This window comes from Artemia franciscana, chromosome 1, assembly GCF_032884065.1.
Source record: "Artemia franciscana chromosome 1, ASM3288406v1, whole genome shotgun sequence".
NCBI lineage: Eukaryota > Metazoa > Arthropoda > Branchiopoda > Anostraca > Artemiidae > Artemia > Artemia franciscana.
Genome location: NC_088863.1, coordinates 60,503,905 through 60,528,685, shown reverse-complemented (window position 1 = coordinate 60,528,685; position 24,781 = coordinate 60,503,905). Strand labels below are relative to the sequence as shown.

General features: G+C 36.4%; 1 protein-coding gene across 5 annotated transcripts in view; it reads right to left on the bottom strand.

Annotated features, from left to right (window-relative positions):
* Nucleotides 1–24,781, bottom strand: part of LOC136032166 (GTP cyclohydrolase 1-like) — a 75,114-nt gene that overhangs the window by 36,088 nt on the left and 14,245 nt on the right. For 4 of the 5 annotated variants that reach the window (XM_065712365.1, XM_065712407.1, XM_065712357.1 and 1 more), the window contains one exon: nucleotides 17,935–18,048. In XM_065712365.1, the coding sequence (XP_065568437.1) occupies nucleotides 17,935–18,048 (114 nt within the window). Of the gene's footprint in view, nucleotides 1–17,934; nucleotides 18,049–20,023; nucleotides 20,042–24,781 lie in introns of those variants that run through there. The other variant, XM_065712373.1, reaches the window with a different exon arrangement.

Here is a 24,781-nt window from a genome sequence, read left to right as displayed (position 1 = left end):
AAACATGGATGGTAAACACATCGATGGATTAAGTAAACGATACTGCGTTAATTCTAATCTTCTATGTCCTGCCTGAAGTTTTGACTTGTACATGACGCAACGTAACACACAGCTTCCTCTCAGACCCTTAAGCAAAATTTTATTAGAGGGGTAGGAGCAGATTTGAAAAAAAGAAAAATAACAATAATACAACACAGAAATATAATAAAAAAATATAGTAAACCTTGGGACACAAAGAGTAACAGTCAATGGGCCCCGACTTCTTCCTATTCCTGTATACAAGCCTGATTTCCAATATGTGTTACCTAAGTAGATAGTGGGGTTTTCTATAAAATACAGGATATATTGTGTTTTCCAGGGAGTTTCCTCGACTGGATGCTGATATAGGGAAATTTAGTATAAAACAGTAAATAATAATGTCCAAATTCCTTTCTTCCTTGTTGCCAACATTGATACCTGTGCCGCTGTCAAACACGATTCGTTAGTTTTTGTACAGCAAGGTCGAAACGAGAGTTTACATGATAAAACCAGAGTTACCATAGGGTCAGATGTACAAAGTTGTGCATACCTTCAACGCATAGTGCTCAACAGCCCCTTGTTTGAACTATGACAACCGTTCCGTTTTCCAACGGAATCCTCTATTAGCTAAGGACGGAGGAATATCACTTTTTTAGGGGCGGGGACGATAGAAATAAGCAACTTACAGGAAAACTGAAGAGAAACCCCTACAAAAATTTTACATTCAGACCTGAACAGGAGAAAAGTTAGATAGATGGTATTATGCAAAATCATCATATGATACCAGTGACGTTTTTGTATTACATAATTCAACGTGATTATCAACGTTGTAACGCGGTAATCTAACAATGAACAACAACGTGATTATCACTTAATGCTTATCTTCTTCAACACAAGGTTAGATTTGCGCACTTTAAGTGACTTTTTAATAATATATTTAATATCAATTATGTAAGAAAGAAACAAGATTTTATTCTCAGTAATTATCGAAAACTGAAAAGCCAGTTTTAAAATTAATTGTGAAAAGAAAGAATGCAAGCCAGTCATTAGACAAAGAACGATGTAAATTTCATTATCGAAGACTTTACAGAGCATTTATATAATATAGTTCAAACTTGAAACAGTCCTTTTTTTATTTTTAACAGAGGTCGAAGTTTTGAAAATTGGCAACAGATTTCGATGACAGTAAAATTAAAGCTTCAGGATAACGAATAGTTTTGAAAAATGTTCACAGACTCCGGTGACATTAAAACGGAAACTTAAAGATAACCAAGTTGTGTTGTTGTGAGGAGAAGATAGCGTATCAAAGATACAGTCAATGAGCAAAACTAACGATTACTGTACAACTACTGAGCAGGACTATTGTACATCCAGTTTGTAAAAAGGAGGAATCTGCAATATTCCAGGAAAGGCTAAAGGTATAAGGTTGAAACTTTCAGGGAATACTGAACTATATCAAAAGACATCTCAGGAACGGCTAAGGGTTTTAAGTTGAAATTTCAGTTGAGGGGGATATTGAGCTAAATCTTGAGACACTACATGCACTGAGTTCGTCAAAATGCAATATCTCAGGAATAGCTAAGGGTATTAAGTTAAAACTATCAGGTTGAAACCTGTTTTCTGTTAAGTGGATCTTAGCCTTCCCAACTGCAGTAGCTTACAACTTTATTATAATTTATAAGCAACTTTATTATAATACAACTTTACTATAATTTGACTCCTTATTTTATACTCTTTCCAAATGTCAAAGTCGATTTTCTGACAATGCAACACCGCTTACTGATTGTCCCATACACTGTCCTAATGATATATTTCATTGTTGTTTATAATCTCATGATACGTCATGCCATCTTTATCAAGAAGCTTGACGTTTTCTTTGTCTTTGAATCTAATGGTACGTTGACAATGATCCTCCGTCAATGATTTCAATGGAACTTTGGATAAAATGTTATTTGATTTGATTCAAGATTTTGGATAACAATGGAAGAAAACATCGTTATTTGATTAATAGAAATATGCTGCATATTATGAAGTAATAATCCAGGTGTTTTAGTGATTTCCTTTAGTATTTTATTTTGTATGTCCTACAGCAATATCAGGGACAATCAAGCTGGGTGGGTGCATTGTCAGGAAAACAACCATGATACTTGGAAAGAGTGTACGATAAGGACTCTAATGAAACTATTCGTATTAACCTTTAATTTAATATAACAGATTAGCAATAGGTTAGGGAACCCCTAATTCAGTCCAGTGTTGGCTTAAATTTTCCTGTGTTTTTATTTTTTCACAATTCAAAAAAGAAAAAGCTGCAAACCGAACTATCTGAAAGTGCCAAGAGGATTGACAATCCCACTGATGAATTTGATCTTATATCCAGTATAATATGAAAAAAACTTTGCTTTCTTAAAGAGTTAAAGAGGCTGCGTCCCAAAGTCGAACCTTAAAACGTACAGGAATTAGGAGAGGCAGTTGGGGGGCTGCCACCCCCCAAACCCCCCGCTTTTAAAGACTCTTTTGTACAGGTTTTTTGTTGACGGGGGCCTGCCGCCCCCCTAACCCCCCGCTCTGGGCTTCGGAAAGGCCCTCTTTTAATTAACAAAGAATACAAAACAGGTTTTTGTTTGCTATCCTACCCCCGCCCCCAGCTCTTAGCTTGTGTGCTCTTTGTCTGGGAAACAGTTTCAATAATTATGTTAAAATGTAAATGGAGTGGTCAACTTCATTGTTACTAATTACTAGTTTCGGCGCAATGGTTCTCCTGTCCTCTTGTGTTTAACATTTTTCGAAGTTATTCCATTATTCATTCATTTCAATTTTTTGTTAATGAAAAGAGGGCCTTTCCGAAGCCAAGAGCGGGGAGTTAGGGGGGCGGCAGCCCCTCACAACAAAAAACCTGTACAAAAGAGTCTTTAAAAGCGGGGGGTTTGGGGGGCGGCAGCCCCCCAACTGCCTCTCCTAATTCCTGTACGTTTTAAGGTTCGACTTTGGGACGCAGCCTCTTTAACTCTTTAAGAAAACGAAGTCTTTTTCATATTATTTCTGTACGTTTTTCTACAATCCATGGTGGATGTAATTTAATAATTCCTGTACTCCTCGTACAGGAATTAGGACTGCCTCTCCTAATTCCTGTACGTTTTAAGGTTCGACTTTGGGACGCAGCCTCTTTAACTCTTTAAGAAAACGAAGTTTTTTTCATATTTTGTGAAAAAAAACCGCCCGATAAGGGACTTGAACCCTTGACCTTAGGATTAAAAGTCCCACGCTCTACCGACTGAGCTAACCGGGCATGTTTGAAGTCGAAATACCTGCATGTGTATAAATATAACTTTTAAATAACTTTTAAGAATTTCAAAAATTAACATGGGCTCTTATGGGGAAATGGGTTTTTCTAAGCTAGAAAATCGGGGGGTTAAGATTTTCCGACGAAACTTTCCAGGAAAATTACTCGAGAATTCCACGTCGAATGAGTCTTCGTACACCCAGATCCGATGTCGGCTGTGGCCTGTAGGCGTGGCAGAAAAAAAGGGTTTCTGTCATTTTTCTCAAATAAAACTTTACGGAATAAGACAGAATTTTTTGAAGCTTTCATTCAGTCTCACCATGTCGAGCTGATCATTTTGATGTACTTGAATGTTGAAAAAAGTAACTTTTAACAACAAAAAACGTAACATGGGCTATTATGGGGAAATGGGGTTTTTCTAAGCTAGAAAATCGGGGGGTTAAGATTTTCCGACGAAACTTTCAAGCAAAATTACTCGGAGAATTCCGCGTCGAATGAGTCTTCGTACACTCAGATCCGATGTTGGCTGTGACCTGTAGGCGTGGCGAAAAAACAAACAAAAGGAGAACATGAACATCAAGTGGCTATGCGTGGTTTCTGGAAAACAGGGAAGGAGTTATCGGATCGAGCTGAAATTTCGCGGATAAGCTCCTGGGCCCTAGGGGACCTTAACTTGTGAATTTCAGCCAGATCGGACATCATTAAAGGGGGGTGGGGTTGGGGGGTCGAAACTTTCGGCCAGATTTTCCCCATGAAGGAAAAGTCGGAGGGGGATGAAATTTGGCAGGTTTCTTAGTTGGAGCTCGGGCTACGAAATGCATCCCTCTCCATCCCTCTGCGACCACTGGAACCGAAGATCGCTTAACATTGTCGTGGTTCGCCTCTTTAAAGAGGTCCGAGTGTGCCTCCTTGATTAAGGCAATACTGTATCTTAAAAATCACATTATCTCGTCCATTATAAGCTCTTTTACTTTGTGAGACCAAACAATTTAGAGTTGATTGGATGGTCTTGTCATAACTTAAAGAGCTTGGAGAATAGATCCGAATAAACGACAAAAAAATAAAAGCCGACAATAACGTTCTCAAAAATCATAGAAAGACCATTTAATCCCTCCCGTTTTATTCCGGAGATGGAGATAATCAGATTTAATGAAACTTAGATCAGTAGAAAGCGGAATTTTTTTTTGATTAGATGGTGCAGAAGTTCCTTTTTAAATTTCGGTAATGAGCAGTCCCTAAAAATGTCCTAGCATACCTGTTAGGAAAACTTTAAAAATCAGCTCAAAGAAAATTTTATTTGAGCAGCTTGACAGGATTGGGAGCTCCCTATAAACCATGACAACACAGGAGACGTATTATTAATGCTGTAAATAAACTGAATTGACAGAGTTGTACTCGACGATTAGTAAAAGATAATATTTTTTCTTAATTTTAAACTAGCTTCTCGTTAGCTTACAAGATACCCAATCAATCAATCAATCATGATTTCATTGACCCATATAAAATGACAAGAAAGTGCCCATATGGAGCAAAGGGAAAAAAAGAGAAGAAAAAACAATCAGACTACGATAAAGAATACTAAATAAACGCACTACAATAAGAGTGGCTACGGTCTAGAGATGAAACAAATTCGGTACGTCGTTGGTCCACAGCTACAAATGGATCAGTAACATCATAAAGTTGCGTAACATTGCGCTTGCGAGCCCAAAGAGAAAGACTTAGTCTAACTTAGTCTTAATATACTTAGCATACTTGTAATATAGCTTACGGATTTTCCGTAATTCAGTCATGGTAAATAGCTTCCGAAAATGAGCTAGGCCTAGAACATGAGGGATTGTGTAAGTCACAGTTCATATCACCAGGAACCACTATGGACAAACCTAAAGAGGCACAAGAGCTTAGGGATCTTGCAATGCTGGCACATGCTCGAGTAAATCTATCGTCTGACGCAAGGTCCCGGTACTCCGTTAGCATGTAGACGGAATAAAACACTGTCGCGTTTACTTGCACAGCGACAAAGAAAGATTCCTTTGCATAAAGGGTTGGTTCCAAACGCTCGTTAACAAGTACGGCAACACCACCAAAGGGTCTGCCGCATTCTGAGGCCTTGGCTGGAACCGAGAACACTTTCGTTACGTCGCCAAGTCACAGCAGGCTTAAAGATACACGAACGAGAAAATGTTCTTGCACGCACACGAAATCATTGCATAGCATGAGGCTCTCGATGAGAAGAATCTTAATTTAATATTCCACCGTTAATATTCCAGCTAGCAATGCGTACATGCGTCAAGGTCATTGTTTAAGGATTTTCTGGACAACAGGACATTTAATACTGCAGCAAAGATGGTTCTTTGAGCTGCAGAGGGCACATTTGAGGTCGTTAGTACACGGAGTCTCTTTCGAGTTGGCATGTCCTTCCCCACATTGGGAGCAACGCAAAGGATTGGGACATATGCGTGCAGGGTGACCATGCTGCTGACAATTGTAGCATCGCAGTGGGAGAAACTTACATTCGGAAATGTTTAGTCTCTAATTACCTGACGTACGAGGAGACTGGATAGCCTCATTCAGGTGTTCTTTACTCTCGAAGTGCAGTTTGTACATCCGAGTGGAACGGATTCTCTCGGCTTTGGTTCAGTTTTTTATGCGAGTGGAGAGGTCGTCGGCAGAGACATCCTCGGGAATGAAACGAATTATACCATACATAGAAGTACTAGAGACTTGTTAGGGCAGATGCAAGTGCCTGAGCCACTTTTTTTTATCGCTCATCACAACGCGCCATTCATTTTTTCTTGGCTTCAAATCTACAATATAAGGACAAGATTCACCACACTTACTTTCCAAGAAATTCTTACATGAGGCAGGGTTATCAAGTTCTGGCGGAGGATGCTTTAAAACGACAGCATTTGGGCTTTGTTGGGGAGGGGTCAGGCTTAAGGGTCGCAGTGGGGGTCAGGTTTCGAGCGCACTCAGAAGCGACATAACCTTGAAAATTCGCAAATAGCTTGTTGATTTTTCTCGTGAGGGTGGCGGTTACTTCACCGGAGAGCATAGGGACCTCATCGGGTTCGAATATTGCGAAACAAGGGAGGGAGACGCATTTTTCGTCACAGCTTCTTAAAACTCGGATCAAATTCAGGACACTGTCCTGATGATTCCGTATTTCGGTCACGCGCGTGGGAATACTGACAAGAGACCATAATAGTTTCCTTGGCCTGAAATATAGCTTCCGACTTGAAGAATTATACCGCTTTCATCGCGATTTCTTCGGGTCTGTTTCCAGGTTTGTTAGCCCGGTAAACAAAGTTCAGCACAGGGTTCCATAAAACGTGCTCGCTCCCCATTCTTTCATCGTGTAAAATCCAGGTAAATAACTTCTAATAAAATAGGAAGCGTGGGACCCGGTGCACCTATCCCCATCAGTTTAAGTACAAAAGTATGGGCGGTACGACGACTCTTCTGTACGATTCCCACTCTATTCTGCAGTTAGAGAGCTCGACGACTTTGATTTTTTCCGCCAAAATAGGTTGTTGTGGCAACACAACTGGCTGATTAGATGCCATTGCCAGAAAACTAATAATTATTTAATTACCCAAACGTTTATTTATCAGGATGTTTGTTGAGAAAAAAATAATTTCAAATTATTTGTGAGGGATAAGAGTCTATAATTTTCCACTTGAATCAGCACAATTAACTAATTTTTCCTGTTAGCTTCTAATTTCAGCAATGCTTAATTATGAATTTCACTAAAGCAAAGCTGCAATAATCTTGCAGCTATGAGTGTCCGCTGTGGTAGGCTACTGGATAAATCCGCTGGTAGACTATTTGTCTTTGAGGTAGTCAGCCGAGGGTGACGAACATGATTTATAGCTATCAAATGGCTTTAAATTAATTCATATGCTATTCTTTCAATATTTTTGGAACAGAATTCCGTCCTTTCCTAGAGGTTACCGCTGATAGGCGTCTTAGGTCAATGTTTTGCACTGCGTCTTTATTCATTTGTAATTCGCTTTCCTTTTAACTTTCTTTAGCTTTCTATTAAGGCTATATCAGAGTTACTTCCAGGCACTTCCAATACAGTGACAAACCACAATATCAAAAAAGTACTCTTTTTGTCTTAGTTCCGATGATTGCCGCGTTAAAAAAGGATACATAAACAATTCCTTCATTATAGACCTAACTTCGGAGGCCAAATAATACTTTTCACGTGGTTATTTCCTGTTAAGTCAATTCCTCTTCTTGGTAAATCATAGTTTTAACAAACAATAAAATAAAAATAAATAGAAATCGAAAAAAAACGTTTCCGAAAAGAAGTTATTCAAAGGAAAGTGAAGAGCCATGTTAAAACCTAAGACCAGCAGAAAAAGGGAGGGGACCCATCGGGGAGGGGGACCCGTCGGTTAAACAAATTCCCTAGAAACATCTATGAAGAAATGTATACCCCCAGGAATATCGTGCCTGCTACGGCGTCCCCGACTTCGAGCAACATAATCCCGCTCCCTGGAACAGAGGCAAGATAGACGAGTGATCGAGAAATTCCTTATGAAATAAATCTTCAGAAGTATGAATTTCGAGTTTTCAGCTGGAATATGAGATCAGTAAAAAGAAAATCAACTAGGGTAGTGATAGCCGTGGAAAAGAATCATTACCAAACAGGCGTTATTAATCAGTAAGGGTAAAGATTGAACGGAGTATTTGAAGAAACAATACCAATCCGGGACTCTTACAACTCGCACTTTTTCCGCAATTCTGGTGCATACGATGGATCCGGCGATCACGGAGTCAGCTTTATGATTGGCCACCTTATGCAAAAAAAAACTCTTCCTGTATGGGACCCAGCAAACCCCAGAATAGCCCGACTACGACTGAAAGAAAGACTACCCAAAATAAGTGGCAACAGATGCTGATAAGGAATACTTCTGCACTGATATGAAGATTACAATGCAGGGATGCCCTAATATGGTTTTCTAAGTTACAGAACAGTTCCCAAACCAGATAGGCTAAGATGAAAATTCTACCACCCTATAGAAACAATTCCGGGACACCACTGAAAAGGTGGCCACTGAAGTTATTGCCTATACTCCTGAAAAAACGACGAAAAATTATGTCTCAGAGAAAACGCTACAGATAATTGAGGCTAGACGACAGGCATCCAACGTATCAACCGCAGTAAGAAATTCACTGTGTAAACAGATTAAAACAAGCCTACGCCAGGAACGCAAACAATTCTGGGATGGGTTTGCCTTAGAGATAGACAAAGTAGCTGGAAATAATGACACGATAAGGTTATTTAGAACCCACAAAGAAATAACCAAAAGGAAGACCCCTATCACTGATCCCTTAAAAAACTCTCAATGAAATATGATCCACGACGTACAAGATACGCTCGATCAGCGGAGGATCGCTTTAAAGACCTGTAAAAATTCCAAATACAGTGGTGCAAGACGTATAGGTGATGCTGCTATCAATGGCTGCGAAATCACCGCATGAAATCGAAATGACACCACCTTCAGCTCCAGAGATACTAAACGCGATCAAACGGCTAAAGAACAATAAGTCACTTGGCAAAGATGGTCTTCCTGCTGAGGTTTAAGAGGCCTCATCACACGTTGTACCGGAAGAACTATAACTCCTCTTCAGTCTGCTACTAGAGAAGAAGACGTTTCCGTCTGATTGGAACATGTCAGTAATAGTACCAGTATTTGAAAAGGGGGACAAATATGACAAATGCGACTACCGATGGATATCACTCATGGATATGGTTACCAGATATTTTGAAAACATTTACAACCTCTTGGTAATAGCTTAAGAGATTAATTTGAAACTTTGAGGGAGTATTAATGGGTGAATTGGATTTACATTTTTGACTTGGAGGGAGAAGGAGAAGATAAATCAAAAGACACAATGTGTATTCAGGCCTTTGAAAGAGCATATCTGTAATAGTTGAGATTTTCAGGCACTGTTGGAGAAAGGAAATGGGAGTGCTAAGGATAGCAAATTCAAATTTAAATTGGCGAGGAGGTAAAAGAGCTAACCAATGATAGTCTCTAATTCATACCTACATAACAATTCTGCACTATAAATTTCTATTAGACTTGTAAATTACCCTTTCACCATTACTCAGAAAGGGTTACCCTATTTTAGCTTTGTGTTTTGTTTTAAGGTTTGGTTTTTTATATTTTTATTAGTTTAATTCTGCACTGAATACAGTCAAGTGGAGGTCTTAACCAAAATATTTGCATAGTTTCTCAATTGTTTCACTGGTTGTTTATTGTCCTCGTTTTCTCCTTTCTTCTCAGTTTCATGTTTTATTAGAATTGTAATCAATGGAAGGTTAAGTAGCTATCTACTTAAGATTATTTTATAGATTAAATGTACTATGTTTTCAATATGTCATGTTTTCAATATGGCGTATATCCCAGATCTTTGGTACTCTTCCGTCTGAGCCTCAATTGCACGTTTGTGCACAGATTACTGATAAAAGTTATCAAAAAAGCACATAGAATGGGATCTTCATTACTTATGTGCAGTTTGAATATTACGACGACATTTGACTCAGTTGTGCAGTTGCAGATTTTCCTGAATTTAATTGAATGTCGAGTTAGTGAACATGTAGTTACACTTCTGTTTTACTGGTACTCAGCTATTTCTTTTTGAAAGTTCAGCTCTCCAGATATCAACTGAGCAACTCAATTAAGCTCGTTCGAGGTCTCCGACAATGATTTGTTTTTAAGCCCTGTCCTTCTTAACACTGGAATAACAAAAAATATAATATGAGGAATTAGCATTGGCCTTTGTGACCTTAGTCTTCTTTCGTATTAAGATGATTTGCAGATGCTAAGCTGCGATCTAATCACAATTTACAAGAGAATATTTACTGACTGTAGAAGAATCAAAGTCGATTATGCTGCGAGAAGATGAGAGAAGTTCAGAGAATCACTCAGAAGCTGGTCTAATCTACAAAAAAATAAGGACAGATTGAAAGCTGGATATGAAAGCGTTGGTTTACAAGTCAACCCACAAAACAACGAGTTTTTGGAATTTAGTCCTACAGTAAATAAAAAACAATCAGTAAGAATACTTGTGTGACAGTTAGGTGAAAAAAAAATTTCACCGGAAAGTCTATGAAATATTTAGGAGTAACGGTCAAGATATTTGAAGTTCCCTTTTACTGGTAACCGAGAAAGTTACCAAAAGTATTCGATCAAGCTACACCAGACTTGTTCCCCTCAAGTTTAGCCTGGAGTGAAAGATTCGTGCAAAGCTTTACGCAGCAGTGGCTCTCCCTTACCTCCTCTATTTGTTGTCTTTGTGGAACTCGTTTGCCCAAACCGATAGACTTAAACTAAGATCAGTATACTGTAAATATCTCAAATTTTTACTTCGATACCCCCTTTGGGAGAGATTACTTACGTTGTGAAGACCCAAAATATAGCGGACCCGATTGACACTGTGCCATTATCTAAACGAAATGCCAAGAAAAGGGCGTTTGAAGCATTGTGCGAGTTTCTACCACTACACCTTATCTACGAGTGCGATTGAAGAATTTATTGTTTATTTAAGTGTTTTTCTGTTATTCGAATGTTCATTTTTTCCTTTTCCTCTTTTCTACTACTTCACTTTTTCTTTTTCGTATGTGAGTTTAATTATTATTATTAACATTAATATCTCATGAAAGGCTTAGGCAGTTTAATAAAACAATTTTAATATTATTTTTCAGGGGGGGGGGTAGGAGGAAGAAAAGCGGACGCTTTAAATTTGGGAGTTAAGTACATTTTAAATTTTGACTAGGGGAACAAGGGGTCACCTTCCTCGAACAACCTATGAATGGAAGCCAGACGGTATAAGAAAGCGAGGCTGCCCCAGAAATACATTGAGACGAACATATGACCAAGATCTGAGGACGGCTGGTACATCACTATTACCTGAATGGGAAGACTTCATCGCTGCAGCATCAATGCGGAACGAATGGAGAGGGTTTGTCGACACCTTATGCGCCACCGATGGCTCTGGAGGAACTAAGGTCTAAGGGTAAGGAACAAGGGGAGCATGTCAAGGACAACAAATTTTGAAAAAGAGAGGTATTATTTACCCTTTTTTTAAAATCTGATCTGCTTTAAGATTTCAGGCCAAAGAACAGGTAATTCAAACACTGTGGTTTTCATTAGTCAAAATGTCAATAACTTCAATCTGGACCTGCCAACTAAAATCAATTCACGTTTAGAAATTTCCTTTATAGGTGATTTAACAAAAAATTTTATTATGTATAAGGCTTCAACTTCATAAGTAGCTTAAGTGGTAGGGACACACGTCATAAATTAATATAATTGAAATCAATTTCAAAACAGAAATATTTTTCAAAATTAAAGCTGAAAAAAGAAAATTAAAGCTGAAAAGGGGCCTTTTAGGGTAACTGGAATTTTGGATCTTAAAGCCAAAACATACCAACCCTCTCCTAACTTTACAGCTTTAAACCTTCATATTTTCTGAATTTTCGGCCAAAAATAGCGAATCTTCCTGGCAGTAGGCCTATATGTTTTCGAAAGAACTTTCTTTTATTGCAGGGCCTAGCCACACAAAAATATTTTTATCAACCCGCAAAAATATTTGCACCCAGATTCGATTTAACTGATTAAGCTATTTGCTTATAAGGTTACCAAATAATTGACTAGCTCAAAGAAAAAACTAAACATAATTATCTCACGATTTCGTCATCCAATTTTCAAAAACGACCCTAATCTGATTAAATGCTTCCTTGCAGTTTATTTACATAATTAGCCCCTGACTTAGGCTGCTCATTATAATTTAGCAGTACCTTCTTACCTAGTGTTTCTCCTTTATCCAAATAAGCGGCATCTCTTTTTAATTTGACGAGCCTTTTCCTATTTGGGATATGTTTATTAAATTGAAACCGGTTAACATAGCTATATAAAACAATACCTCACATCTTTATACCAAGGTTTACAATTACCCTGATCTGCATGCAGAATCTTCTCATATTTTCAAGGCAATCTCAATAGCCACAGCCACTGATTTCCTGTTAAATTAAAAAAACTAAGTTTTTCAATTGAAAGTAAGGAGCAACATTAAAACTCAAAAAAGAACAAAAATTACTAAGCATATGAAGAGGGTTGTCCCCTCTTCAACATCTTGCTCTTTACGCTAAAGTTTGTTGGTACTTCTAAAAAAGTGTCTTATTGCTCCAAATAAACGACCCTTGTGTTTCAGGATTCATTTTTAAAGAATTGGGACATAATTCAAACTTTAACGTAAATAGCGAGGTGTCAAGGAGGGGATATCCGCATTCATATACGTAGAAATTTCTGCTCGGCTTAAGTTTTAATGTTGCTCCTTACTTTCAGTTGAAAGACTCATCTTTTTATTAGTTTCTTATTGTTTTTTAAATAATGCCACGATGTATGGCTGCGTCTTCATGGAGAAATACTCCTCCCCACGAAGTTATCCTCTGAACTATTCAATCCCACTACAAATTTAACCCGGACAATTGCCCTTAACATCTACGAGTGCAACACTGAGGCTGAAAAGAGAAAGAAAAACCTAAAAACAAATTTGTAAAGGAATTCTGGTACATTCCCCCACTGCAAAATTGCCCCTGAAAAGTTCACCCCCTGTAAACTTTCCAACCCATGGAAAATTCTCCCATGGAAACCCCCTTCATATACGTAGAAATTTCTGTTCGGCTTAAGTTATAGTGTTGCTCCTTACTGTCAGTTTAAAAACTCGTTTTTTTATTAATTAAATAAAAAAAACTAATTTTTTTAGCTGAAAGTAAGGAGCGACATTAAAACATAAAACGAACAGAAATTACTCCGTATATGAAATGGGTTGTCCCCTCCACAATCCCTCGCTCTTTACGCTAAAGCTTTTAATTGTTTTAAAAAGTAGAATTGTGGCAAAAAGTCAAACTTTAGCGTAAAGAGCGAGGGATTATGGAGGGGACAACCCATTTCATATACGGAGTAATTTTTGTTCGTTTTAAGTTTTAATGTCGCTCCTTACTTTCAGCTAAAAAAATTAGTTTTTTTTTATTCAATTTCTGAACGTTATTTCTGAAATTATTAAAATGAAATTTGCATATTAATTCCTTTTTTGGCTAAATGGCTTTCTCTTAGTTTTGATCAGATGATTTTGAGAAATAAGGGGTGAGGAAGGAGGCCTAGTTGCCCTGTAATTTTTCGGTTACTTAAAAAGGCAACTAGAACTTTTAATTTTAACGAACGTTTTTATTTGTAAAAAATATGCGTAACTTAAGAATTAACTTACGTAACAAACTTTCATAACCTTATATTTTTATTATGTATACGAGGGGGTTTGTACCCTCGTTCATACCTCGCTCTTTACACTAAATCGTAAGTTTTGTCCCAATTCTTTAAGAATGACCCCTGAATCAGAAAGGCCGTAGAATAAGTAGTTGAAATTACTAAAAATACTTTAGCATAAAGAGCAAGGTATTTATCTCCTCCTAAATACCTCGCTCTTTATGCTAAAGTATTTTTAGAACCCCTCATATGCGTAATAATCTCTGTTCGTTTTAAGTTTCAATGCTACTTCTTCCTTTCATTTAAAAAAACGTTTTCATGTTTATTTTTCATTGTTTTCTTATAGTAATGCTAGAGAATCCTGCGCCCTTTTCATTGAATTTTTCTTCCCCCATGACAGATTCCTCCAAGGAAAGATCCTCCAACATAGCCCCCTCTCCTCAGCCCCACCCCCAAATAAAATAAAATCCCCCTGAAAACGTCTGTACACTTCCCAATAACCATTACTATATGTAAACACTGGTCAAAGTTTGTAACTTGCAGCCCCTCCCCCAGGGATTGTGGGGGAGTAAGTCATCCCCAAAGACATAGTTATTATGGTTTTCGAATATGCTGAACAAAATGGCTATCTCAAAATTTTGATCCGTTGACTTTGGGAAAAAAATGAGCGTGGGAGGGGGCCTAGATGCCCTCCAAATTTTTTGGTCACTTAAAAAGGGCACTAGAACTTTTCATTTCCGTTAGAATGAGCCCTCTTGCGGCATTCTAGGACCACTTGGTCGATACGATGACCCCTGGGGAAAAAAAACAAACAAAAAAACAAACAAATAAACACGCACCAGTGATTTGTCTTCTGGCAAAAAATACAAAATTCCACATTTTTGTAGATAGGAGCTTGAAACTTCTACAGTAGGGTTCTCTGATACGCTGAATCTGATGGTGTCATTTTCGTTAAGATCCTACGACTTTTAGGGGTGTTTCCCCCTATTTTCATAAATAAGGCAAATTTTCTCAGGCTCGTAACTTTTGATGGGTAGGACTAAACTTGATGAAACTTATATATTTAAAATCAACATTAAAATGCGATTCTTTTGATGTAGCTATTGATATCAAAATTCAATTCTTTAGAGTTTTGGTTACTATTGAGCCGGGTCGCTCCTTACTACAGTTCGTTACCACGAACTGTTTGATTTCTGATCGTTTTTTAAATAATGCTACAAAATCTGGCTAGGTCTCTATGGAAAAATACTCCTACCCACAGAGATATCCTCTGAACAATTCAATCCCAGTGAAAATTTTTCCCGGACAATTGGCATTAACAACTAAACGCACAACATTGAGGCTGAAAAGAGAAAGAAAGACCTAAAAGCAATTTTGTATAGGAATTATGGCAAATTCCCCCACTGTAAAACTTCTGCTGAAAAGTTCACCCTCTGTAAACTTTCCAACCCAGGGAAAATTCTCCCGTAAACCCCCCCCCGTAAGATGTGTCCCATCCCCCCCCCCTGCGCCTTAAAATCTATGCGTACTTCTAAAGTTTTTATTGGATGATGTTGGAAAAAAGGGTGCAGGAGGGGGCCTAGTTTCCTTCGAATCTTTTTGGTCACTTAAAAAGGGCATAAGAACTTTCAATTTCTGTCCGAACGAGCCCTCTCCCAACATTATGGACCACTGGGCGATCATCCCTGGGAAAAACAAACAAAAAAGAACAACAAATGAAAAAGCATCCATGATCTTTCTTCTGGCAAAAATAGAGAATTTGTCATTTTTGCATATAGGAGGTTGAAACCTCAACAATAAGGTTCTCTGATATGCTGAATCTGGCAATGTGACTTTCATTAGGATTTTTCAAATTTTAAGAGGTGCCCCCTCCCCTATTTCGAAAATAAGGAAAAAATTTTCAGACTTGTAGCCTTTGATGAGTAACGCTAAGTTTAGTGAAACTTATAAGTTTGAAATCAGCATAATAAGCCGATTCTTTAGATATATCTCTGTGAATTAAAATTCTCTTTTTAGAGTTTCGGTTACTATTGAGCCGCGTCGCTCCTTACTTACAGTCCGTTACCACGAACTGTTTGATCTTTCACACATGGATACAACGCATTAGTTACCTTATCTAGTCTGTACACATACTTCTTAAGTTATTCCGCTATACGTGCACATGTTATTAATGTTTGTACTCACGTCAAGGACATACGTCGGGGAGAGGCAATCAGGTTCTTACTCCATTGCCCAAGAAATGAGATCAATATTTTTCAGATTTCACTCACACTTCCCCATCATTTATCCCATTTTTGCCCTTTTTCCAAATATTTACCCCTTCCTCCACCTTTGCAAGTACCAAATTTAAATTATTAAAAACGTAATAAAGAAAAATCAGTAAAAAATGGCACCCTTACTAGTCATTTATTTTAACAAATAATTTATTTCAGATTTCAAATTGTTCGTAAAAATGTTAATTATTAATCATCGGAATTTTTAAGGCTTATAAAAGGAAACTTATAAAAGTTGGATGTTCGGAAACTTAGAATAATAAGATAAAAAAAAAACAAGGTAAGTAAGAAGGGAAGGGAAGTAAAAAGCAACATAAAAGCACATTGGCATCCGAGATTGACAAAAGATCAAACAGATAGACTTGAGATGATACAAAAAAGAGCTGTAAAAATTATACTTGGACAAAACTACTCAAATTACGAGGATGCACTGAAACAACTCAATTTGGACTCACTTGATAGTCGTAGACATGGCTTAACATATAGATTTGGACTAAATAGCTTGAATTCCCCAACTCATTGTCGTCTACTACCCAACCTTGAGAGCTCCCCAACTGAAGGACCAGTTGCTAGACTCCGACAAATAAAAAAGAATTGTCCACAGTTACTGACTTGCTCAGCCTATAGTACTGAGAGATATCGTAAATCATTTGTCCCAAATGTTACCCATCATTTTAATAATATCGACACGACTAACATTTAATGTTTGATTAATATGTGTTTGATTAATACAATGTTTGTTTAAATTTTCCTGTGAGTGTTTTTGAAGGTATAAATTATTTTTGTCATGAGATGCTATTGCTAGCTTCGGCTATTGTAGTTAATAAATATATTCTATTCTATTCTGTAAGAGAATAATAAATGAAGATAGGGAGTAAAAACTACTAGTGCCACCGAAAAGCATAGCGATCGGTGACTTCTTTAAAAAAGTAGAATATTCCAAAAAATATTTAAGTCTGGTATGGTGATGTTTAATCACCAATTTCATATTGCTGAAATTTTTCTATTTGTGATAGTCAGTGTGAATTTTTTTGTTTTCAAGGTCAAAATGTAGTATGAACAAAGTAGGTCTAGATTAGCTAGGGATAATCATGCCAGGCTAAGTAATATACTTTACTTTAAGGTGGTAGGGCCACTGGGCCATAAATCAGATGGCTTTACCTGTACATGAATTTTAAAAGACAGCTATACAGCTGTACATGTATCTGAAAAGACAGCTATACAGAGTGTAGGGTAAAAAAAAACACAGTACACCAAATGGCAGTAGTGAATTTCTTTCCTACACCAGTTTCCTACACCTACACCAGTTACACTTTTATAACTTTTCCATACAACTTTTTCTTTGAGAGTACCCATGAGTGCAGTTATTCATAAATAACGAATCATGTATGCCTACTTATGTATCAAATAATTCTAGGTTTTTAAGCTTACTTTAATTACAGTATTCAACAAATATCATTACTTAAAAACACAATAGCCCAACTATTATTCCAGCCATACTGATGAACATCTTAAGACATTAACAGAACTGCATTAACACCAGAGACAAATCCCAAATTGAACCTGTATTGAAAGGTCTAGTATAGGAATCTTTGAAACAGTCCAATTTTCAAAACGGACTAAAATCAATATTATTTAGATTTGGTGCAAGCTTGCTTACATTCAAATAAATTTTTTTTAGTTTAAATGAATTATTTAATCACGAAGTTCAATTGTGCCTTGTTTCACTGACGACTTTTGAATGACAAACTTGCACTTCAAAAGACTGAACTTGACACCTCTGCTCTTTAGCCTGCCAAAAAGATAGTTTCAATCATATTGTCAATGATATTCATATTTACTGAAATGCGAAAGATGCTGATCATTTTCCCAATCCACATATTACGTACCTAACACACTACTTGGGAAAAAAAACCCTCTTAACTACGTAAAGCATATGAAACACATCTGTACAAATTACAACTTAAGAACATTCACCAGAATATACTGACATATCAGCCAAACTACTGTATGAATTACATCTGTACGAATTACAACCATCTATGAAACACATCTGTACAAATTACAAGTTGAAAATATTCACCAGAATATAATGACATATCAGCCAAACTACTAGTGGCATCAGACAGTTGAGTATTCGATTCTTTGTCTCTTCCCATTTTAGTTCTATAATGATCTTGTTCTGACTCAGATATGTCTAAAAGTAAAAGAAATTGTTTATAATTTTACGCATAAATAGGTCCTGTAATAATCTTCCTACACACAATTTGATTATGGCTGAATTAGACGTTGGAAAATGGCTTGGCATACAGATCCTTTTTATTGTTGACAGCAGATGATATTTATTCTGTGGACTTAAGGAACTTCTTACACCAGCATTGCACGTCTCTAGTGAACGATCTCTGTAAATGGATGTTCTATCAAACCCATCAGTATATTCCTTGAAACAACAATGGTTACAAATTTAGTCAAAACCTAGTGAAAAAAACAGGCAAAGGATTAGTTGAATTTTGCAAATTTTTATGTGCCCAATGCAACAAGTTATGCTAATCTTTTTTTTAAAAAGATAATATGTAAAATTAAGCAAAAAACTAGATATTTATACCAACAAAAAACTAGCTTCTTTTTATGAGCCACCCTCTAAAATATTTAGATTTATTTACTTACATTACTGATAAATTTACTTACAAGGATATATGAACTTGTATATTATTTAGATTACCATATATGGTTATAATTACATAACAACTAAAATTTATACATTTTCCTTATGATGTTTCAATAAATCACAAAATTTTTTTTGATGTGGATGCTGGATGCCGTCTAATAGATCAGTAGGAGCAGACAATACTACTACTGCTATAACAACTCACTGCAGCACCAAGCCGCCTTAGGCTAACACAGCTATGCATGCTCCTCCTCCATCCTAATCTATCCAAAAGCCTCCCTCGTTACACCCATCCAAGAAATTACCATCCCTTTGAATCTTTCTTTACATCCTTCCTCCTCAATCGCGGACGACCTGCTGTCTGTCTAGCCTTAGACGGTTGGCCGAAAAGAACAATCTTTGGTAGTCTGTAATCCTTCTTCAGCAGAATGTCCCCTAGCCATCTCAACCTTTCTCTCATTATAGCCCAAGAAAGCGGGATTGAATCGCACTTATCGTACAGCCTACTGTTTAAAATACGGTCAGTCAGCCAGATATTCTAAACAATCTTCAGGCAATTTCTCTGGAAGACATTCAGCAAATATCCATCCCTGTTTTGGAGAGCCCTAGCTTCACAACCATGTTTGGACTGGTGTCATCACTGTGGCTTCCAATGTTATAAACTTGGTATGCAGACTTAACTTTATATTCTTCCACTTTTCCTAACTGTGAAAAAAACACCCTGAGCCTAGGATATTCAACTTTCAACATCTTCTCTGATCCCATGGTCTTTATTAATAATAATGCTAAGTTAAGTGAGGCTGTTCACCTAATCAATCTTTTCGTACCCAACGCCACCTTTTTATCTTTACTTATTCCTAGCCTTAGGAATTTAGCCTTCCTAACATTATTTTTCAAACCTATTCTAGCACCGTCAACTTCCAACACATCTTAGAGTTCAATCATTTTGCTCACACTTACATCTAGGATGCTTAAATTATCAGTATAATCTAAGTCCAGGAAAGTTTTTCTTGCCCATTCAATTCCGTGTTCTCCCATTGCCTTTCCTCTGCTCCTCAAGACAGAGTCCATCAAAATAATCAATACAAAGGGGGACAAAACACAACACTGCTTAAGTTATGATTTAATACAAAACCAGCTTCAAACAACATTTCCTACTTTAACTACACCAGCGTTATTCTTGAACATAGAACTAATCACTTTAATGTATTTTTCTTATGTACCAAATAAAGATAAGGTTTTCACTAAAGCTTATCTATTAACAGAATTGAAAACTTGCTCATAATCTATAAGACTGAGGACTGAAGGTGTTCGATAACTCAGGCACTTCTCAATTATTAATCTGAGAGTGAAACTTTGATCAACACACCCTCTACCCTTCCTAAAACCTTTCTTCTCTTAAAGCTTTATCTACAGCACATATTTCAGTCTAAAAAGTATCATATAACTAAGTAGTTTTTACAAACAGAGACCAGACTAATGCCTCTATATTTACAACACTCACTCTCTCACTTTTATCACCTTTCTTATAAAGTGGTTTAATTAGGGTTTTACTAAAATTGCTAGATACTTCCTCTTCTTCTAAAAAAGAATATTCATAATCTTCAATAACTTATTCTAACCTCAGAGCCACTATATTTAAGAAACTCAATTACCACACTATCAGCACCTGGGGCGTTATTATTTTTCAATCCTTTTAGTGCTGTCGCTAATTTTTCCTCACAAAAAAATCTCCCTTGACATCCAAGGTATAGCAAATTCTTCATTTTCTTCATATTTTTTCCTGTAGCTCTGTCCTGTTTTAGCAAATTTTTTTAATATTCTTCCCATCTCACTTTAACTATTTTTGTCACTATTTGTCGCCCTGTTTCTATATTCAACAGGGACAAATCCAGATTGACTAATCCCTCTGAATTTATTAACATATCAGTACTATATTTTACTATTATGCCATTTAGCTGCATCTTCTAGATCTTCGGCAATTTTATCCATGGTCTCCACTTCATATCCCCTTAGTTCATATTTTAACGCTTTCTCCACTTCCTTTATATTCCTGAAGAAGGAGGAGAAGGGGCTTGCACAAGCCCCTTCTCCTCTATATTAAACATAAAGCAGAAACCAAGCAAACAGGAACCCAGAGAGTAAAAAGACCTAACTTGATTCTAAGCTCTAGATAACTTTCAGGTTATTTTGTAAATAAAATGCAAGCATGAAGTAAGCTTTAATTATGTTTTTTTTTTGTCTGATGCTTTAAACATGAAACGTTTATCCCAATTTACTTTTCATTTATCCTCTTATATGATATCCATTTCTGAGTTGCTGCATAAGTTTGAGAAATTCAAAAAAAAGTCAAAGGAGACAAAACTATAAAGTGCCAGTAGGCTTTTCTTGGAATCAGGTAATTTAGCTGATTGTCAGATTTTACATAATTGTTGAACTGAGCTCAAGATCTCAATTTAATTTGTTAGATATGTAATACACAAAACACATTTTCTGCTCGTAAGATACTATTCATGTCTTTTATTTCATAATTGTAGTTCCTTTTTTTCCTCTTACATCTTAAGTGAAAATTGTTTGGGTTAGTCAAAATTTACAAAGATAGAAATAAGAAAAATCAAACTTAAAGTAGATAGGTTATAACAAACACTTAACCTAAAATTATTAACAATATAATTAAACCAATCAAATAGTTAAAAGTCACTTAGCTAATATTTATATTTTGCTTACAATTGTAAGATAGAATGGAATAGAATATATTTATTCACTACAATAGACGGATCTAGCATTAGCATGTCACTACAAAAATAATTTGGACCTTCAAAAACACTCACAGGAAAATTTAATCAAACATTATATTAATCAAACATTAAATATTAGTCATGTCAATATTTTTCTCTCGGTACTATAGGCTGAGCAAGTCAGTAACTGCGGACAATTCTTTTTTATTTGTCGGAGTCTAGTAACTGGTCCTTCAGTTGGAGGGCTCTCAAGGTTGGGTAGTAGACGACAATGAGTTGGGGAATTCAAACAACTTAGTCCAAATCTATATGTTAAGCCATGTCTATGACTATTAAGTGAGTCCAAATTGAGTTGTTTCAGTGCATCCTCGTATGTGGAGTAGTTTTGTCCAAGTATAATCTTTACAGCTCTTTTTTGTATCGTCTCAAGTTTATCAGTATGATCTTTTGTCAATCCCGGATGCAATGCAGGGCATGCATACTCAAGAGAAGGTCTAACATAGCTGCAGTATACGACTTTAAAACCTCAGTTGGCATACCAAATCTTTTTAGGTTGGAAAATGAATGTAAAAGCGAGTCGCCTTTTTTTAGTCAGATAGTCAACGTGCGAATTCATTTTGTTCATTTGAATGCGGGTCATTTTGAATTTTTTTTTTTGGAATAACATTTATTCTCAGCAGTATTTCAGGTGCTTTTTGCAACAAAACTGAAAGCTCTACAAGATTTCTTAGATATTTCAGCAAATTAAAGACACTAAAAATTTGAGTGTTTAAACATGCAGCTAAACATTTAAAGACTGTAGGCCTATAAAAACACATAAGATGCTGGAGAGTATTAAACTAAAGATAAATATATATTGTATTTACAATCAATCTACTACTACTACTACTAACAACTCATCACAGCACCAAGTCACCTAAGGCCAACACAGCTACGCACGCCCCTCCTCCTATTCGAAACCTCCCTGTTAACACCCTCCACGGAAGTTCCCATTTCCTTTAAATCTTTCTTTATGCATCCTCCCATCCCCAATGAGGACGACCTGCTTTCTGTTTAGCGCTAGACGGTTGGCTAAAAAAGACAATCTCCAGCAGAGGCTAAAATAGTTTTCTTCTGAAAAGCTAATATTTTCGTACATTGGAGGTGTGTAGACGAGAACCACAATATGGCTGACACGCTCTAAAGCTATTTAAATACTTTTGAATTAAGAAAAAGAAAGACTTCTGCCTGATGGCTGCTGATAGAAAGCTATCTAGCTGCTGAGCAGGGAACTCAGTATATCAATTGCGCTTATGCTAAATTTATTTCTAGAAGTACATTTGTGAAGTTCAAAATAAAGTGGTTCGTTTGCAGCGTGTATAATAGTATTTTTAAATTAGATTTGAAGGAGATGAGGGAAACTATATCACAAAAAAAAACTAGCAAAATTTTGGATCATGCAGAAAAACAAATTCTTTGAGCAATCATGCCAGAATGTGTCCTGTACAGTTATAGACTAGTCCAGTAGCAGAAAACAAACTAGAGAGCTATGAGCAAAGAACTTTTTCACTAGCCCTTTTTTTGGGGGGGGGGGGTTGCATTCTCTAGTGAACCTTATGCTGGTCAAAATAGATTACCGTGCTGATAAAATAGTGGAAGTAAAAAATTGAAAATTAATAAATAATACAAAAAAATTGCTTGAAGGGTTTATAGGGTTATAAAAATTAAGTATTACTTTGCTTTTATTTATTTTCTACAACATTTATGGAGCATAAGGCCTGAAACAGCATTTTTTTTTTTTTGGTGTATGGTTCCAGAAAATTTTGAAGATCTTAGCTCATCAAATCGATTCCAGAAAATCTATTAGGATAATGGACAAAGAAAATTGATAATATCAAACCCTTGTGCATAGCCAAAGGGTGATCACCAAAGATCCTGCATCGAAAAATGAGGCGTATTTGTCAGATTACTATACCCGAGCTTGCTTTCATTGATCCCAAAGCCCTTGGCAGAGTCAAAGCACCAAAAAGAAGAAAAGGGGCAACATAGTGAAGGCCATATCAAATATCAAAATTTTAATAATACTAAGCTTTTGCTAGAGCTAATCTAAGCCACATTTCTCATTTCTCATAAAATTCTTTATTTTTTTGAAAAATTCCACTGAAAATTGTGACTTGATCCACTAAAAACTACTCGACTAAAAATTGTGATTTCTAGCATATCCAAGCAAACACAAAAATACGTCCTTTAAACAAAAAATCAGATAATTTATTTGTTTGCTTTCAAAAACTCTCTTAGTAAATTTGGCAGAATAATGTGGTGTATAGCAGTCAAACATGCCTTATAGTTTATAAGTTGAAAACTATCAGCTTTTAATATAAATTAAATAAAAAAAACAAGTTTTTTTAAATGAAAGTAAGGAGCGACATTAAAACTTAAAACGAACAGAAATTACTCCGTATATGAAAGGGGCTTTTCCTCCTCGACACCCCGCTCCTTGCGCTAAAGTTTTTTATTGTTTTAAAAAGTAGAGTTGCGAGAAAGAATCAAACTTTAGCGCAAGGAGCGGGGTGTCGAGGAGGAAAAGCCCCTTTCATATACGGAGTAATTTCTGTTCGTTTTAAGTTTTAATGTCGCTCCTTACTTTCATTTAAAAAAACTTGTTTTTTTTATTTAATTTCTGAAAGTTTTTTAATTAATGCATGACTGATTTTGGCTCTCCGTACATAAATTATTAAAATGAAATTTGCATATTAATTCTTTTTTTGGCTAAATGGCTTTCTCTTAGTTTTGTTCAGACGATTTTGAGAAATAAGGGGTGGGGAAGGAGGTCTTGTTGCCCTCCAATTTTTCGGTTACTTAAAAAGGGAACTAGATCTTTTATTTTTAACGAACGTTTTTATTAGTAAAAAAAAATACGTAACTTAAGAATTAACTTACGTAACAAACTTTTATATTCTTATATTTTTGATTATATATATGAGGGGGTTAGTCCCCTCGTTAATACCTCGCTCTTCACACTAAATCTTGTTTTATCTCAATTCTTTAAGAATGACCCCTGAATCAGAAAGGCCGTAGAATAAATAGTTGAAATTATTTAAAAAAATTTTAGCATAAAGAGTGAAGTGTTTATCTCCTCCTAAATACCTCGCTCTTTATGCTAAAGTATTTTTAGAACCCCTCATATGCGTAATAATCTCTGTTCCTTTTTAAGTTTTAGTGCTTCTCCTTACTTTCAATTGAAAAAACTTTTTCATGTTTATATTTTCATTGTTTTTTTTATAGTAATGCTAGAAAGTCCTGCGCCCTTTTCATTGAATTTCTCTTCCCCCATGAAATATTCCTCCAAGGAAAGATCCTCCCATATAGCCCCCTCCCCTGAACCCCACACCCAAACCAAAAAAATCCCCCTGATAACGTCGGTACACTTCCCAGTAACCATTACTGTATGTAAACATTGGTCAAAGTTTGTAACTTGCAGCCCCTCCCCCAGGGACTGTGGGGGGTAAGTCATCCCCAAAGACATAGTTATTATGGTTTTCGAC